General features: G+C 35.7%; 1 protein-coding gene across 1 annotated transcript in view; it reads right to left on the bottom strand.

Annotated features, from left to right (window-relative positions):
- Positions 1-17,218, bottom strand: part of EMB2753 (tetratricopeptide repeat (TPR)-containing protein) — a 154,829-nt gene extending 137,611 nt beyond the window's left edge. The window contains exons 1-2 of the mRNA XM_089804127.1: positions 16,740-17,218; positions 7,080-7,158 (exon numbers count right to left, since the gene is read on the bottom strand). Coding sequence (XP_089660253.1) covers positions 7,080-7,158; positions 16,740-16,790 — 130 coding nt within the window. The 5' untranslated portion in view covers positions 16,791-17,218. The remainder of the gene's footprint in view (positions 1-7,079; positions 7,159-16,739) is intronic.
- Between the last annotated feature and the right edge of the window lie 201 nt (positions 17,219-17,419).

Raw genomic sequence — 17,419 nt, 5'->3', positions numbered from 1 at the left:
TGACCCGAAGGTTCAACTTCAACTTCAACTTCAACCTCCCATGACTTAAATGTTTGACTTTAAGGCTGAAGAAAAATATAAGTGTAACAGAGCTAACAAAAATTAAAGTGCACCAAGTAAAATAAAAGTCTAGTCCTTGGTGGGGGCATACTGCAACATCATTAATCTAGCTTCAACAAGCTTACAGATGAAATGACACTGAAGCTCAACATGCTTTGCCTATTCATGAAGACTGGAGTTCTGGCTAACTTTAAAACTCCTTGATTGCCACAGTGCAAGGGAGTAGGTCTTACTTGAGGCATGTGCCCCGATATTCAGCTTCGGTAGAGGAGAGAGCCATTACCTATTGCTTCTTGTTGGTATGTGTGACTGCACCTATGTCCAAACTGAAAACATACCCAGAAGCTAAGTCACAAGGTTCAAATTCGAATTTGATTTCATCGATCATAAATTCAGATGAAATTCGGCAAGGGTTAAAATTCAAAAACCAATTGTCATTAAATTTACCTTATATAAATTTATTTACTTTTAAATATAAGTAATATATCCACAAAATTGTCAAAATAGTTTGACATTGCTAAATCATTAAACTAAACAACTCAATATTATTTTAAAATAAAACAATATTATATTAAATATCATAAAATTTGGATGAAGTTCAGAAAGTGTAAAAATCTGCTGAAATTTGAATTTCAAGGATGAAATTCGACATATCCTGTGACTTAGCCCAGAAGTAGACCTTTTGGCATCAACACAACCTGCCCAATATAAGTTTGTAAAACCAACGAGCCTAGGTTTTGTGCTTCTATTATACCATACAAAATGTCAAAAATCTCGAGTGCTCTTCACATATCTCAGAAGACACTTTGCTGCAACACAATGTTCAGCTTTTGGGGCTGTCATAAAGCAAGAGACGTAACTCATAGCATAGTCAATGTCAAGTCTAGTGGTAGTTAGACCCACTAGTTGCTTGAATATTGATTCATCCACCATCAGTGAATCTGATTTGGCTGAAAGTTTCAACCCTTTCTCCTTAGATGTAGATGTAGAGTTTGCAATCATGCATCTGAAACTTTTCCAGCAAACTACTGACATATTTTGACCAAGATATGAATATGTTGCTATCTGTCAACCAACACTCTACGAAGACAATAATAGAGGAGTCCCAAATTTGTCATATCAAAAGCCTAGCACAAATTTTGTTTCACTTGCTCGACCAAATGTGTTGCACTACCAGTAATGATCATATCATTAATGTAGATGACAAGAAGAATCTCACCACTAGCATGCTTGACATGCAAATTAGGATCAAGACTCCAATGAAAACCTTGATCGATCAAATACATATCAATCTTCATTTACCATGCACACAAGCTTGTTTGAGGCCATAGAGTCCTTTCACCAGTTTGTTTACTTGGTGTTCTTTATACGCAACCTTAACACCTAGAAGCTATGTCATGTAGACTATTTCCTGCAAATCACTATCAAGGAAAGCACTCTTGACAACCAACTAATGAATTTTACATCCAAATTGAGTTGAAAGAGTGAGGACAAGCCAAGTGGTCTGCATTTTGGTTCTGTGAGCAAATGTCCCCTCATAGTCGACAACTTTAATCTGTAAAAACCCCTTAGCTCCTCATTGAGCCTTGTATTTATCAAAGGTTCCATCCACCTTATAATTGACTTTATACACCCATTCGCAGCTAATGGGTTGCTTCCTTGATGGATGATCTGAGAGCACCCAAGTGTTGTTTTTCAAGAGATTGCTGCTTCCTTGATGGACGATCTGAGAGCACCCAAGTGTTGTTTTTCAAGAGATTGTTGCTTCCTTGATGGACGATCTGAGAGCACCCAAGTGTTGTTTTTCAAGAGATTTTCTACAGTTCATTTGCCATTGCTCAAGAGATTTTGTTTTATGATTTGAAATTTATTAAAAATTTAAAATATAGTGTTTTTAAAAGTAGGGCTTGGGATAAGACTGTGCTTGTTGAACTTTATTTTCATTATATGAAATGCAGTGTCAAAATAAGCTCCCATAGTCATGATGAGTGAGGATGAGATGGAAATTCGTTCCAATAGTGCACGCCAATCAGAATATAAACCTAAGCATGAGGATGAGCCCAATGAGAGGGTAAAGGCCAAATCCATAGGGGCAAACTAGTTCCATGGCTAGTGCACCACTTGCTAATGATTACCCCTTCCAGCTTTTGGCAAAGTGGGCTAGGGATCCTTGTGAATCTCCTCTCAAACAATTTGTAACAAGAATAACAGCCCCAATGCCAACAAGTGGTGGCACAGGGAAATGGAAACGCAACATTTGTGGCACGGAATGGTTTGGGAGCATCACTACAGTTAATGAGGACTTTCTATTTTAGCCGAGAAAAGGTGTGGGAGCATGTGAATCTTTTAATAAGGATAAATCTGCATTACAGCACAAGCTTTGAGGTGTTCTAGATGACATAGAAGTCGCAATGCCTACTACCTTGTAGGGTAGGCAACATAATTACAATATTTAGCAGATTGAGTTCAAGGGCAGCTACATATTTCTAGTCATACATCACATTAAAGAGCAGGAGCACTGTCAAGGTCAGCCTCATCCACTCATAGTGCTATGGCTGAGTCACAACAAGGCAAGGGGAAACACGAGATGCAAAGTAACCCCATATTTGATTTGTTCAATGGGCACCTAAGGGATTAGATAGATGATTCCATTGGCAAATTCTTCTTTGCCAATGTCATCTCAGCTCAAGTAGCTCGATCTCCTAATTATAAGGAGATGATGTCAATGGTAGCAAAGAGAGTGTCAATGGTAGCAAAGGGAGGAGCATCATGTGTGCCACCAAATGAGAACAAATTAAGGACCGCAATCTTGGATAACAATTGTGCCAAGATCAGTTCATTGATGGAGACAATCATAACATGTTTGGCTGGATGCAGCGTAGTTATTGATGTGTGGACATACAACAGGCATCATCCACTTGTTGATATCATAATTACATGCTCAAAGGGCTCATTCTTTCTCAAGGTGGTTGATTGCTCAAGGTATCGGAAAGATGTTGATTTTTAATAGACATCCTTCAGATAGTTATTGAGGAGATTGGGCCAATCCCAATAGTGACAAATGTAGCACAAGCGTGCAAAGTTGTAGGGAAGCTTATTGAGGCAGCTTACAAACATATTTGGTGGAAACCATGTTGTGTACATGCCATGGACAATGCACTCAAGGACATGGTGAAGATTGAGAGGATTAGAGGACTTATAAGCAATGCGAGAGATATGCAAATGTTTTATCAACAACCACCACACTTCACATTCACTCTTTAGGAGCTTTGCAAAGAAGGATTTCTTGACACCAATAGAAACCAAATATGCATCCTATTTCATTCTTTTGGAGAGAATGTTTGAGTCGCAAGAGCCATTGCAACTCATACTTATGAAGCAAGAAAGGAATCGATGGGATGGGGCAAGACAGAGCAAGGGACAAGGGCGAAGGAGATATTGAAGAGTGATGCATTTTGGAGTGATGCAGAGTGTGTAGTCTTTGTCATCACTCTTTCTAGGTCATCACATATGGGGAAGGGTATGCACATACCCTTTGAGAGGTGTATGAGTGCATTGATCGTATGCTTGGCCAAATGCGGGTAATTGTGTGAGAGAACCCCACTTTAGCATTCTACATGACAACATTTAACCTTATATTCAACGCAAATGGGGCAGCATGAAAACTCCCTTGCACATAGTTGCTTATACATTGAATTTGAAGTGGTATTATGCCTAGTCTAGGTAGAGATACATTGATTCAAGATGATGAGGGGAAGGGTTCTTTAGGTGTATTAACAAGATGTATGATGTTGAAATTGCTTGCAAGATACACATTAAGTGGACCAAATTTGTTACTCATAGGGATTATAAGGTTGCACCAAAGGTGGATATAAGAACTATAGCACAAGAGGACCCAATTTTGTGGTGAACTTGTCATTGACTGAAATCAGCAACTACCACACTAGCCATTTGTTTGCTTTCTTAGGTTTCTTGTTATTTAGCTTCTGAAAGGAACTCGTCTACTTATAACTTTATCCACTCTCTTAAAAGGAACATAATTGCATCTAGTAGTTGTACATAGTGCCTTGCATATCACTTACTGCAAGACACATGTACAAGTAGAGGCCAACAGTACAATGGGATTTAGAGACAGAGGAGCCATCACAGATCGACAAGAATGAGGATACATCATCTTCAAAGTAGGGTTGATTGGTGTTCCTTATACAAATCTTGACCTTGAGAAGTCCAATAGTTCCAATGATGAGGAGTTTGCCTTGAGGCCCAACCTCCCAAAGGATGATTAGAGACCTCCTTCACTACATTTTGATATTTTGTACTTGTATTCATACCATGCTACTCAATGCCATCATCTTTATGATATTTTTTTCCGTGATAAAAATAGTTTGATTTCACTAATAAAAAAAGTTGATTTACATTGCAAAAATTAACCCTAGCTTAGCCCACACAATCCATCACCCATAGTTTTTTCAGCAAAATTCAACCCACCCCAAGAGACCATTCACGGTCTATACAATCAAATTTATAGATTTCCTAATTACCATCCAGTTTACAGCAGCAAAATTGGGCATCTACCATGCCATCCCAAGAATAAAATGGACATTCACCATGCCTACCACAAAAACCCACATACATCTACCAACAGAAACCAATAAACATAACAAAAAGAGAATGAACCCCCATAGTTAAACAAAAACCAACCCTTTCCAAAGAGAATCATGTAGCGTTGGGGAAATTGCAAGCCACTTCTTAGTGCAATTAGGGTTCATGTCCTCCATCAATGGAATTGATGAGCAATGCACTTATCTTGGCTTCTATAAAGTCCTCACCACCTTCACCCACTTCTTTGCATTTTTTGAGCCGCTCCTATAGCCTTGCATCCTTGAACCAACTTAAAGCTTGCTTCATCTTGTTAATGTCTTCATCCAAGAAATGTATCGTCACCACCATCTTAGATGCCATCCATCCCTTCTAAGCCTCTCTAAACCTTCAATTTTTTTTACCTTTCATCAAACCTCCACACAAAGGGAGTGTATTTTGTCCTTTTAGTCTTCTCCACGCCACTTTGTTTGTCAACCAAATTGATTCCCAACCCTGGGATTGATTTTTCTAGGATTCCATTTAAAACTCCCAAGCCTATCTAGGAACAATGGTTACCTTTATCAACTTAATAATGGGTTTGTCTTCTCCTAATTGCATTGCCCATGCTATTATCATTGAGTAGATGTTTGTGTTGGTTCTATGTTGATTTTCCATTTAGTGAAACATTTCTCCCAACAAAATCATAACACTTTCGAAGAGTTTGTTGTCAACAAAGTTGAACATATGATTAGTCCTCTTTATTATGCTATGCCTACGGTAAGGATTATGCTATTTGGGACATGTGAGGGTAAATGAAGTCTCCATGATTACAAACACTACAGAGCTCAAAAAACTAAAAAAGAAGAGCCCCATTGCCATGTTTTAAGAGCAAAAATTTCGGTCTCTTTGTACTAATTGCCTTGAACGCCAATGGTTACTTGGAATTCGCACCTTAAATCAGAAGTAAACACGAAGTTGTTCACTGTCACCAAAGACATGCCGCAATTAATGATTTCTTGTTGCTTACAGAGCAAAAATTTCAGTCTCTCTCGGTACTAATTGCCTTGAGCGCCAATGGTTACTTAGCATTTGCACCTTAAATCAAATGTAAACACAAAATTGTTCACCTCCATTGAAGATATGTCGCAATTAATGATTTCTTGTTGCTTACAGCCTAAGGGAGGAAATGAATGATTACAATTGATTGCCTTCATCATCCCTAAGTGTTGAAAATCCTGAAGGACAATTTTGTGCATTTTGAGTGTTAATGCCCAGTTCGATAACTTATCAGCCTCTTTGTTGGCTTGTCTATGGACGTGTGTGATTTTGAAGTCATCCAGTTATGCTAATTCCTCTATTATCCAATTTTGCATGCATGCTTGAATATCTCTATACATGTCACCTTTTATTATTGCATTTACAAACATTTGTGAATATCCCTATACATGAAGCTTAATGCCACCTAACTTTTTGGCAGCCTGTACTACTAGCAATGACGCCTCCGCTTCAGCGTCATTATTTCTTCCATCAAGCAATCTTTTTCCACCGCATGCAATAAGGTCCAGGATTGCCTTTCAGAGCACCATCGTTATTGCACTCTCACCACCCTCAATAGATTTTTCCCAGACAACATCACAAGCCACCTCAACAGATAGATTAACCCATCCAAGCCCATTCACAGGTCATCTTTGTGAAATAATATTAATCTTCCATTTGTCATTCAACAATTTATAATTTTATTTAGTATTGAGTATTCTAATTAGTAATTCGATATTAAAAACTTTAATGTTCAAGTATTTACTATTCAGTATTTGGCATTTGCAATTTTTCTATTTTATTTCTTAATAGTCTTATACATCTTTTCATATCTAGCATTTAGACTTCTAGGTACATAATTGGGCAAACCCGTACAGGGGTGTGCTTGGTACAAGTGTGGGACACCTTGAAGGTGTACTTAGTAACCATGTTTGAGGGTTACTTGGAAGCCAAATCCAATGAAAAGATATAAGTATCAAATTACATGAAAGTTGCCCATGAAATTTACAGAGCCGAAACATAAGAAAGCCATCAAAAATTCCAACAAAGAATTCAAGTACACCAAAAATGTATTCCAATAATCCATACAGTAACCAGATACTATTTACTACTTATAAAAAATTAATTCCAAGCTATTAGATCCTTTCTAAACCATAATTATTTGAATCCTTCTAATGATAACAGGATCAGGCTATGTGTTTCTTGAGAAATGGCTCTTGATTATTTACAAAACATAAACAAATATATCATAATATTGGCAGCTGCATGTAGATGGTATATAATTCAGAAACAATAACTGTGGAACTCCAGAAACTTAATCTTGGTAGAATTGCCTTAATGGAACAAAACACTATATTTATTACACAATTTCCAAGACTTACAAAAAACAAAATCAAATATACCTCCATGAGTTGGAAACCTTTTTAGTATAGAATCAGCAGCTTTAAGACCCTTCTTATATTGTTTTGTTTCATAAGATTTCTGCAAACAATCAAAATGAAAACTCCATTACATTCCTAAACATAGAATTCTTGACAACATCAGTATATTTGAATTTTGATTGTTTGCACTGATGGTCGAGAATAACATGAGTGAGAGAGAGAGAGAGGATATATAATAATTAATAAGTGCTTAAGGTGAGGTGCATTTTTATCCTGAAAAGTTAGCATAGCTTATAGATAGCAATCCCCCCAAATCATAACTCAGAACTTCCCCTATTTCTTAAAAACCAATCAGACAGCAGAACAGTAAGTAACTTACCTATCACAATCCCAATTGCAGCATGCCAAAATCAAGAATTAACAAAGTAAGCATAAAGAAATTATATTAATTCCTACAAATGGATGCTGTACATCACTGGTCCTTAAAAATGCAACTTACAAAGGAGGGATGCTAAAAAAGGTAATCCAGCAACAGGATAACTAACTCATGGCATTGCTTTAGAATTATTTCTAATTACTAGCAAGATATGGAAATAGCAATGGATCCCACCACTTTTGAATTCATCAATATATGCTGCCATTAAATCAATTGCTTTTAGCATTCAAATTGATCAACCAATCCACCGTTCCACCACTGAATCTGCAATTATCATAAATAAAAGAGTAACAGGAGAGAATTAAATAACAGGAAAGCAAAATATGTCCAGTTTTGCTTCGATGGCAACAAATTCATCATCTTCCTTTCTGTGTGCTTTGTAAGAAAAAATAATACCATAGTCATGCACAGTTCAGAGTTTATCTCGCAACAATGAGGATTTGCATAATATTGTTTTCAGGGCCACCCCTACCACTCCAATTTTATTCTCCAAAGTGAGCACCAATGATCCTAAAAATGAATTTATAGGCAAACATATACACAGATAATTACAATGTCTGACAGATGGATAGTCAACTTTAAGCAAATGGATCAAAGGATTGCTAGAGGAAATAGAATAAAGAAAGAATGAAAAAATTATAGAATATATTGTTAGGATTAAACCACGGACAGAAATAACAATTACATGCAAATATAACCAATAACAGAAAATAATAGATCACACAAAAAAGAACACAAGGCACCAAAATTTAACGTGGTTCACCCAATCCCTGGGCTACGTCCACCAAACAGCAAGTCCAATATTTTTATGATCCAATGATTACAACCTGATTACAATCTGTAATCCCTTACAGCTCAATACCGCCGCAAGAACCAATTTCGCATCACACCTTTATGAAACAATCCCTAACCCTAAGCCCTTTTATACAAGTATTTTAACCACTTTAGGGTTATAATTAATAATTACATGTCGGCCCAAAATCCCGATAAAATAGGGCCCAAAAGAACCCCAAAGAATTTATGAAGTATGTACAGTACTTTCCTGATCAGTCACCACAATCTAACATATATATTATTTTTTGTGAACGGACAAGCTATTTATAAATGGGACTTGGAAAAACATCAAGCTACAATAACCAAGAAGAATGTCAATGAGCTCAAAGGGGTGAAAAGGTAGACAGTACTAAAACAATCTATGACCTTGATCAGAAGAGTTGAACACCAAAAAAGGAAATCTTAGACATGTCAGAAAAGACAGCCATATGATAAAAGTAGAAAAAAACACATGACAAGAAGGTCCCCCAACAAAACCATGCAAAAGGCTGGAACTCAAAATATGTCTGCATACAAGAATAAGCCAAGAAGAAAACAACTCCTGAAAAAAAGATAGCAAACCCATTCTCCACTTATGGTATTAAATTACCATCTATTCAAGCAATGGTCAAAGAGAGAGATCATAGAGATCCAAGCTTTTGAACAGCTGAAAGGTATTTGAAATTTTTTTAACTTAAAATACGCTCATGATAGATGCTAGACATCCATAGCGCAGTAAACATAAAAATCCTTAATTAGGATATTTGTAGATATTGCCCAATATTTAGAAGATGAGCTGATTTTGTTACGTTTGTTGCTCGCATCATAAATACAGTAACATTTTATGCAAGGCAAACAGTTGTGCATTGTCCAATATAACTAGCAAAGAGTCCTACATAAATAATCACAGCATGGCAAATGAATGGTCCTTCCTCTTTGCAGTAATCCTTCAAGAAATTGCTTTGGGAATCAATGTCTGGTAGCATGTCATTGTGGTCCATGTCGCTATGGGAATATGTTGTAGTTACTATTTAAAAATGGGCCTGAATTGAGGTACAATTTCCAAATAAGACATGGAGATGAACTATAGTTATCAAGAAAATTATATCAGAATTCAACTGCCTATTTTTTGAGTCAAATCCACCGACCCATATTTCGTAAGTATTGATTTGCACAAACCCATCTCCCTTGAGAATGAAAGTGCTAGGTGATGCTCTTAGGGGAGAAGGATTGGGACTCCCCCCTCCCCCTGGGAGGTCACTCATCCTAGTACAATTATGAAGTTTTTTAGGGTCGACACGAGTCATCTTTGTATAAATGGGGTAGAGACCTCATTTTGCGCTAATTTATGTTATTCTTTCCTTCATGCAAAGTGACTCTAGTAACCCAATCACTACCTTCATATCTTGGTGTTATTTTCTATCTTAAAATATTTGAGTGCATCTTGTTTAATTTGATTTGAGGGGGCTGTCTACACCCACATCACCTTATATTATGGCGTAGATATGTAGATGTGTAAGGGCCATCAAAAAAATCATGTGATGAGATTCTATGTGAAAATTTTTCAATATACTTGGTGATTATGTCCCAATGTTAAATAAAATTGAATAAATCACACCATATGAAAACTTTAAAATGCAGAAAAACATACACAGGTGATTACACCTTGAAATGTGTTTCTTATTCTTTTGAAAATATTACAGGGAAACCTACAGAATTGATTACACTCACAGCTGCATAGAAATCAACAACGTGAACTATAATGTTACATAAAAGAAAATTCAGTCATTTGAAAAATTTAGTCTTCCATTCCTTCAAAAGACAATTGGTATACTATACTTCTACCTTGTTCCTATCTTTATACCAACTGAGCTAAAATCCCTATCTCCCAAAAATCAGCTTTATTTACAAGAGGCATATTTATAAGGACAAGATGGAGAATAAGTCTACGTCATTAGTGATTATCTCCAATTTATTAGCTTTATTTAGCTAAATAAAAGACTCACTTAAACTTGTCGCTACACATTCCACTGAACTTATGCAGAAGTTCCTATCCGAGATAAAAACTAACACTTTTGGAGAAAGAAGTCGTGGAGATTAAAACATGGAGCAAAAAGTCTTGAAATAGGTAGCAAAATGACAACTTCCAAATTCAGTGTGGATGGGTAAATGCATGTGGGACATTAAAGTTAACCTTTAATGTAGAATAATGGTGACAACTAAAACAAATGCATCCAATATTATGAATTGAAAAAGTCCAAGAATGATAGCATATGTAGATGGAAAAGATCAGATAACTGTGGGCCAATCATCTCTATAGACAATGACATTTAAGATGATAGCAAATATCTATGAATCACACAAAGTAACAAACAATCTAAAAATGGATCTGATATGCATATGGAGCCATTAAAAGATCTGAGGTGTCAATTCCACCACGAGTAATAGCTTAGGGAATTCCATCGTCAACCTTTGCATGCATATCAACTCAATGTTAACATATGCTAATTTAGTCAATCCTACACTAAGGACGGGCAAAATTGGGTCTTTTCTAGTTGTTCCCACAAAGGACACTTTAATGTAGCATATTAGATCCTAACAATTTGCTCTTACTTCATTCATAAGACATCACTGATAAATGTATTTTAGTACCACTTCCCATCTTATATCACTTTAACTAATATCATGCAAAACTCGATCTCACAAAAGATTAGTCTGGAGAAAATTGCAAACACTTCCATCTCATATTCAAATTTCAATATACACTCAAATTTTGTGATGCACAGAATCTGCATTTTTCCAAACCACTCACAAAGCATGATTGGTGCTCCTTATTAGATGAAAGATGCAAGTTCCTCTAGAAAACGAGTAACCACTGATTCGTGCGGTTAGCAATTATACACTTGCAGTCTTATTTATGAGTAATCATGACCCACTGGATTTGCCATGTTGTCCAAGACTTCCAAATAGCACCTTTGAGATTTTTCAATCCTCCTCTTTTCTTGGCCACATATTTTCATTTAGAGAGAGAGAGGATAAAAAAGGACTTCTAGTTCAGGATTAGGTTATTCCACTTTTAGCTACTTTAAAGTTTCACCTCAAACAGATTCATTGTCATATTTCAATTCTGAAAATTAAACCTAATAAGATTTTAGGTATAAAATATAAGCCCGCTCCCTTATGAGTACCATATGGTCTACAACAACATGAACTAGTATTTTAGAACCAGGCATACCTTCTTCACATACTCTCAGATGTGAAAGTGAGTATTTTTTTGCTGTGCTTCCTTTTCCTGATTGAAATTTTGTTGTGTAATATATTTATAATTATTTCTGCATTGCATATTTGACATCAAATATCAAAATCAGTACCTTCTCTAATTTTACTAGCATAAGACCATTTTTTTTGTTACCTCAATTTTTGTGACGTTTTCTCATTTTATTTATAACCTAGGTGACTGAAATCATTTTACACTAATGATACTAAAATTTGCACATAAAAATTCATAATGTCTCATTTGCAGTCAAAATAAGCAGGCGTGCAATGTATCATTAGTCATCTATATGTTTCAACTAGATATCAACACTGCATTTACCAAAATCCACTCAAATATACTATTCTACTGACACTGAACTCAAAGTAATGATTAGCATAGTGACTAGTTGCAAACATAAAGAGAAAATTTGCTTTAAATTTATTGAGCACAAAAGAGGCCTTCTTACTAATATCACTAATTCCATTGAATAAATATCTCAAAGTTTTACTTCCATCTGGATCTCACTAATGATACACTTTATCTATAATCAACCAATGTGAAATGTTGCCAATCATATTAACATGGTGATTGACAATAAATCCTTAACAAAAAAATGCAACTAAACCAATCAATAGCAATATAACAAGAGAATGAAATTTCATGGCAATAAATGAAATGAAATGAAAGATTTCTAATGACGTCCACAAGACCAACAGTCTAAGGGACCACCATAAGACCCCATAATCAGTCTGTTGAGATTTCTTCAGGCTGTCCCTTTTGTTGTGGATCTGCGTAAGTAAGATGGCTCCCTTGAAAAGTCTTGGCCCTTAGAAAAGCTCTTTTATGCTATTCACCTTTAAAGTGTCCTTATGCTGGTTGCAAATATCTACGTATGTAGTGCAGTCTTTCACATAGTGTCACTCCGTTTCCACCACTCCCTTGTAGCAAAACCTACAATCTTTGTCCTCCCACTCTTCCTTAGGGACCTTCCAGCTGCCAGTTTCACATCTCAAATGGTGTGATCCAGACCTTAGTTAGGCGATTAAGATTTTTGCCTTTCCTTTGATATCGGCTCCTAAATACTCTTTGTCACCATGCTTGCATGTGGGGTTAAATTCTTTGACATAGTAAGCTTTTTTTCTACCTAACTGATTTGTCCACATCGCAGATCTGATTTTTTCTATCACCCATTTTTTTATTTCAAAGTTGTTTTCCGGGCACTCTTGGTAGTCAATGTTCCATTTGTTGAACCATTTGTCGTTTTGTTTCTTCCATGTCCTCTTCCGACGGTCAAGCTCTCCGTCAACCACCTTACTAAGCCAACGATGTGCATCCATTTTACCCACTTTTTTTAGATAGCTCAACAATCAAACAATTGCCAAGGCCTCCACCGGGAACATGCCTGCCTCAGCCAAAACAATCAACAGTTTGTTGTAGAATTTGAGGACCCTAGAAAATAATCCTCCATGTCCTACCGTTGCTTAACATAATTTTCTATAGTCTGTAGGATTCTCCTTTTCTAAAAGCCTTTTACAATTGAAACAAAAGATGAACATATTTTCAGTAACAAGGATTTACAATGGTATAACTGGTTGTATTGTTATCTTCCATATAGAGCATAATGATCTATAGAGAGAAAAATTAAAACAATAAATAGGGCATAATCAGGACATAAACAACTCATTTGCAATAGATCTGCTGGTGTTAAGAAAGGATATCCTCTTTCATGCGAGCCCTCTAATGTATAAACAGATAAACCTAATTATCATCTCAAAGATAGTTATGTGACTCATGAAACAAGCTATTACAGTCACTGGCATGTTAAAAAGGGTAACAACATTCCATATGAAGAAGATGTCTCAAATATTTGTGTCACACCTAAAAGCTTGCTATTAGATACCTGCTGAAACCATAGTCCTGACTCCTCTATATTATAAGAGCAAGTGGTTGATGATTGAAGAATGCAACTTGGTTAAAACCGCCTCAATAAACTCAGAGCTACAAGAAATGGAAAATTTTTTCGGGGTAAACAGATAAAAATCTTGTTTCCATGGTCCATACAAATTCATCCAAATTTCAGGATACTTACAGATTTACATTTTATTATATAGAGATAAGTAATTTTAAAATTTTAACTACGACTTCTCTTACAGGAGAAAATAAAAAAGGCAAGCTCTGTGATGAAGAAAGCAATACGGAAATGAAGGCAATTTTTTAGGAATCGAAGGCATAGAAAACAGACAAGCAAGGACAGATTCTCACATAATAGTATTCAAGGAGAGATAGATGCTCTAGTATATTGAATGGCACACATGCAGTCATTAACCAAGGAACAATCCCAAAGAAAATCCTAAGATGTACATGTGTGTTACGTGTACCAGGCTTATGTCTATTAGTTGAGTTGCAAAGCGATGTTTCAATATTGAATTTGATAAACATTAAAAAATAATCTCAGAACTAAAAGCGCCACTAAAAAGTTAAATAAAAAGATGTTGAACAAAGTAATGTCTGCAAGCTGTCTCCTGGACTTATGAAAATGAGTTGAATATATAAATTTTAGATTTGATTAAGATGTGCATCTCACATAACGTTAAAAGCACTGTTAATGTTTACTTATACAGCAGCAGAAATATACCAGTTACAGATGTCTCCAAAATGGAAAAAACACTAAAATTCTGAATATATGGAGATATTAAATTACCAAAATATTCTATTTTTTGTAAAAACTTGATGTTGCTCATAGTTTGGTTGCATAAGGTACTAGGAGGCATGTATACGGTTGAATCTAATGTATAAACATTTACAGTTCATAAGAAGTCCATCATTCATAGGTGCAAAGTATGTCATGATATTTAATGATGACTTTACACATGCTTCCATCTATAAATAATCTTGTGAGATCATTTCTAAATATATGGAGATATTAAATTACCAAAATATTCTATTTTTTGTAAAAACTTGATGTTGCTCATAGTTTGGTTGCATAAGGTACTAGGAGGCACGTCTACGGTTGAACCTAATGTATAAACATTTACAGTTCATAAGAAGTCCATCATTCATAGGTGCAAAGTATTTCATGATATTTAATGATGACTTTACACATGCTTCCATCTATAAATAATCTTGTGAGATCATTGCAATCTACAAATTGGTTATGGATTTTAATAGTGACCAATAAAAGAATATGAAGCTTATACCATCCATTTCAAGTTGCAAATATTCGCAACTAGTAGAAAGTGTACCGTGGAGCCTTTTTTCAATTTATCCCTACACTCTCTAATGCTATTCTAAACTATGATTGTTAAATCATACATCTCTACTTAGACCACCTGTCCATTTGGCAATCTTTCCATTACTTGTATGTACTTTGTACTTATGATAAAGAGAATTGAGTTTAATATTAAATCTAACACACGGTTTTGTATTGCAAAAAAGAGGACATCTTTCCACGTATATTACTTAGCTGCTAAAGAACAAATACTATGTCCGGGCCAGACAATTATTTTCATTCTAAAAATATTATAATAAAACGAATATGACCCTATATTTGGGGATTATTTGGCACTCATCATGGCCCTATATTTGGGGATTATTCGACACTCATCATGGCCCTTAAGAGACATTTACTAAGGAGGCAACCTGGTTATGATAACTTCAATGCTGTAAAGTAAGTCTGCACTGCAAGATTTTATAGGCTAACATCTGTGACACTTTCAATCGGGACGTTATGAGGATAAATATCATTATTTGTATAACTCATTTTCTTAGATAACCTGTCCATTTCGCAATCCTTCCATTTCTTGTATGTATTTTATGCTTATGATGATGAGAAGTGAGTTTAAAATTGAATTCTTCCACATCGTTTTGTATTGCAAAAAAAAAGACATCTTTCCACATATATTAATTACCTGCTACAGAATAAGTACTATATCAGGACCAGACAATTATTTTCAGTCTAAATAAATTATAATAATACAATACAGCCCTGTATTAGGGGATTGATCAACACCCATCATGAACCTTAAAACATTTACTAAGGAATCGACCTGGTTGTGATACATTCAATGGTGTAAAGTAAGTCTACACTGCAAAATGTTTTATGCTAACATTGGTAACAATTTCAATCAGGACATTATGAGGATAAATATTATTATTTGTAGGAGAACTCATTTTCTTGAGGGTTCATGAGTCCAAGGCATAAGCTATCAACATTTTACTTGAGCTATAATTTGCATTCATTGCAGCACTGTTACCAGAAAGAGATTACCCAGATTCTGTTTATAATACACTACTTCAGAATTTGCCCTTTATTAGGCCATTTCTGCATGGTAACAAAAAGCATCCAATTTCGAAAACAATTAAAAACCAGCTCCACTCATTATCAAACAGCCATTTTCAAATCTGTCCCCAATAATTCAGTCTTCCGTTCTATAAATGTCGGCTCTAAATGTGTCATCCTAATGCCCTTGCAGGCCTCTGCTTGTCTACCTTGTCTTTTTGGAAAAGAGTTCACACATGTTCCTGTTTCGATTTGCATATAAGTTGTTGTAAACATTGACGTTCACGATTTTATAACTAGATTGTGTGGCAGAAAAGCAAACAATGTAGTATCCAAGCTAAAACGCAAGAATTTGTGTGTCGGATAGCAAAAAGTTTCGGAGCTTAATCCCCACACTATGTTCTAACAGAAAGTTAGGAGAAAACTTATCCTACGACGAGCTGTTTTTCAACAGTGCTCAAAGAAATTCTATCCGTGCAGTCTACGATGAAAACAGCTCCTTTTAACGCGCGAAAATTTTCAACTTGAAGCTTAAGGAGAAGTACTTTCTCTACGAAACCCAACTCAAACTCCGGACTACAATAGAAAACAAAGTAAACCTCTATTCGTACAGAAAGTACAGTAAGTGAGCAAGGATCCCGCAAACTTTAATACCTAGCTACCGAAAGATCACCAACTCATTTGCATAAGGATATCTATTCAGTCGACTTTGCAAGCAATCAGCCTAATTTTCTGACTGCGGAAGCTAAACAGACGGTCTTGAAACAGAGTTACTAGAAAGTACATGCAGAATCAAAATTTCCATAAGAGTTTAAATAAACTATGCTGAGACAGAGGAGTGGTATTTAAACAGTAACCAAATATGAATTCTGAACAAAGCCGAGTATAATAACATACCACAATAAGTTTAAAGAGATTGCTCTCTTTAGTGGGTAGACCGGCCCCCATTTTCGCTAATTTGAGCGACAGAAACCCTCGACTTTCTGTTTTCTTCCCGCAGCCAACAAATGTCTCAAAACCCTATCGCAATGGATTTTTTTTCTTCTTTAGCGTCGACCTTAGTGCGTGCAGACAATAAGAAGAGCGACGAAATAGAGAAGAAAGCGAAGAGATGTTTAGATTGAGGAATTTTACGGGATGGAAGATGATACGAAGGTATGCAGCGTTTCTTTTCGAAGGGAATTTAATAATTGGGAAGACTACTCTAGGGATTCTTAATGTGTGGCCAAGTTCATCTCGCCACGCGAGAGAATATAGCTATGTTTTTATGGTAAGCAGCCCCGCCTTCACTCCGCATTGTAATTTTAATGTTAGGCGAGGTCTGCAAAAGGTTTAAACATAGATATCACACCCTTTTTTTTATTGATTGTTAAAATGATGAATTAAGATTGAATTGGGACTTATAGATTCCACCATTTTGTTTTTGAAAGTTAAAATTTTGAATTGAGAATGAATTAGGACTTAATGAACCCACTATATTTAGGTCTAAGACAAAATTTAAGAGTTAAGGTTTTGGAAATGATCTTGTAGGAGACATTAAACAAAGTAATAGGTCTCCAATTACAAATGTCTTCGGT

The sequence above is a fragment of the Cupressus sempervirens genome, chromosome 10, assembly GCF_028749045.1.
Source record: "Cupressus sempervirens isolate cs-2001-9-10 chromosome 10, ASM2874904v1, whole genome shotgun sequence".
Lineage (NCBI taxonomy): Eukaryota > Viridiplantae > Streptophyta > Pinopsida > Cupressales > Cupressaceae > Cupressus > Cupressus sempervirens.
Note: the sequence above shows the minus strand (reverse complement) of the source record. Positions and strands in the feature narration are given on the sequence as shown.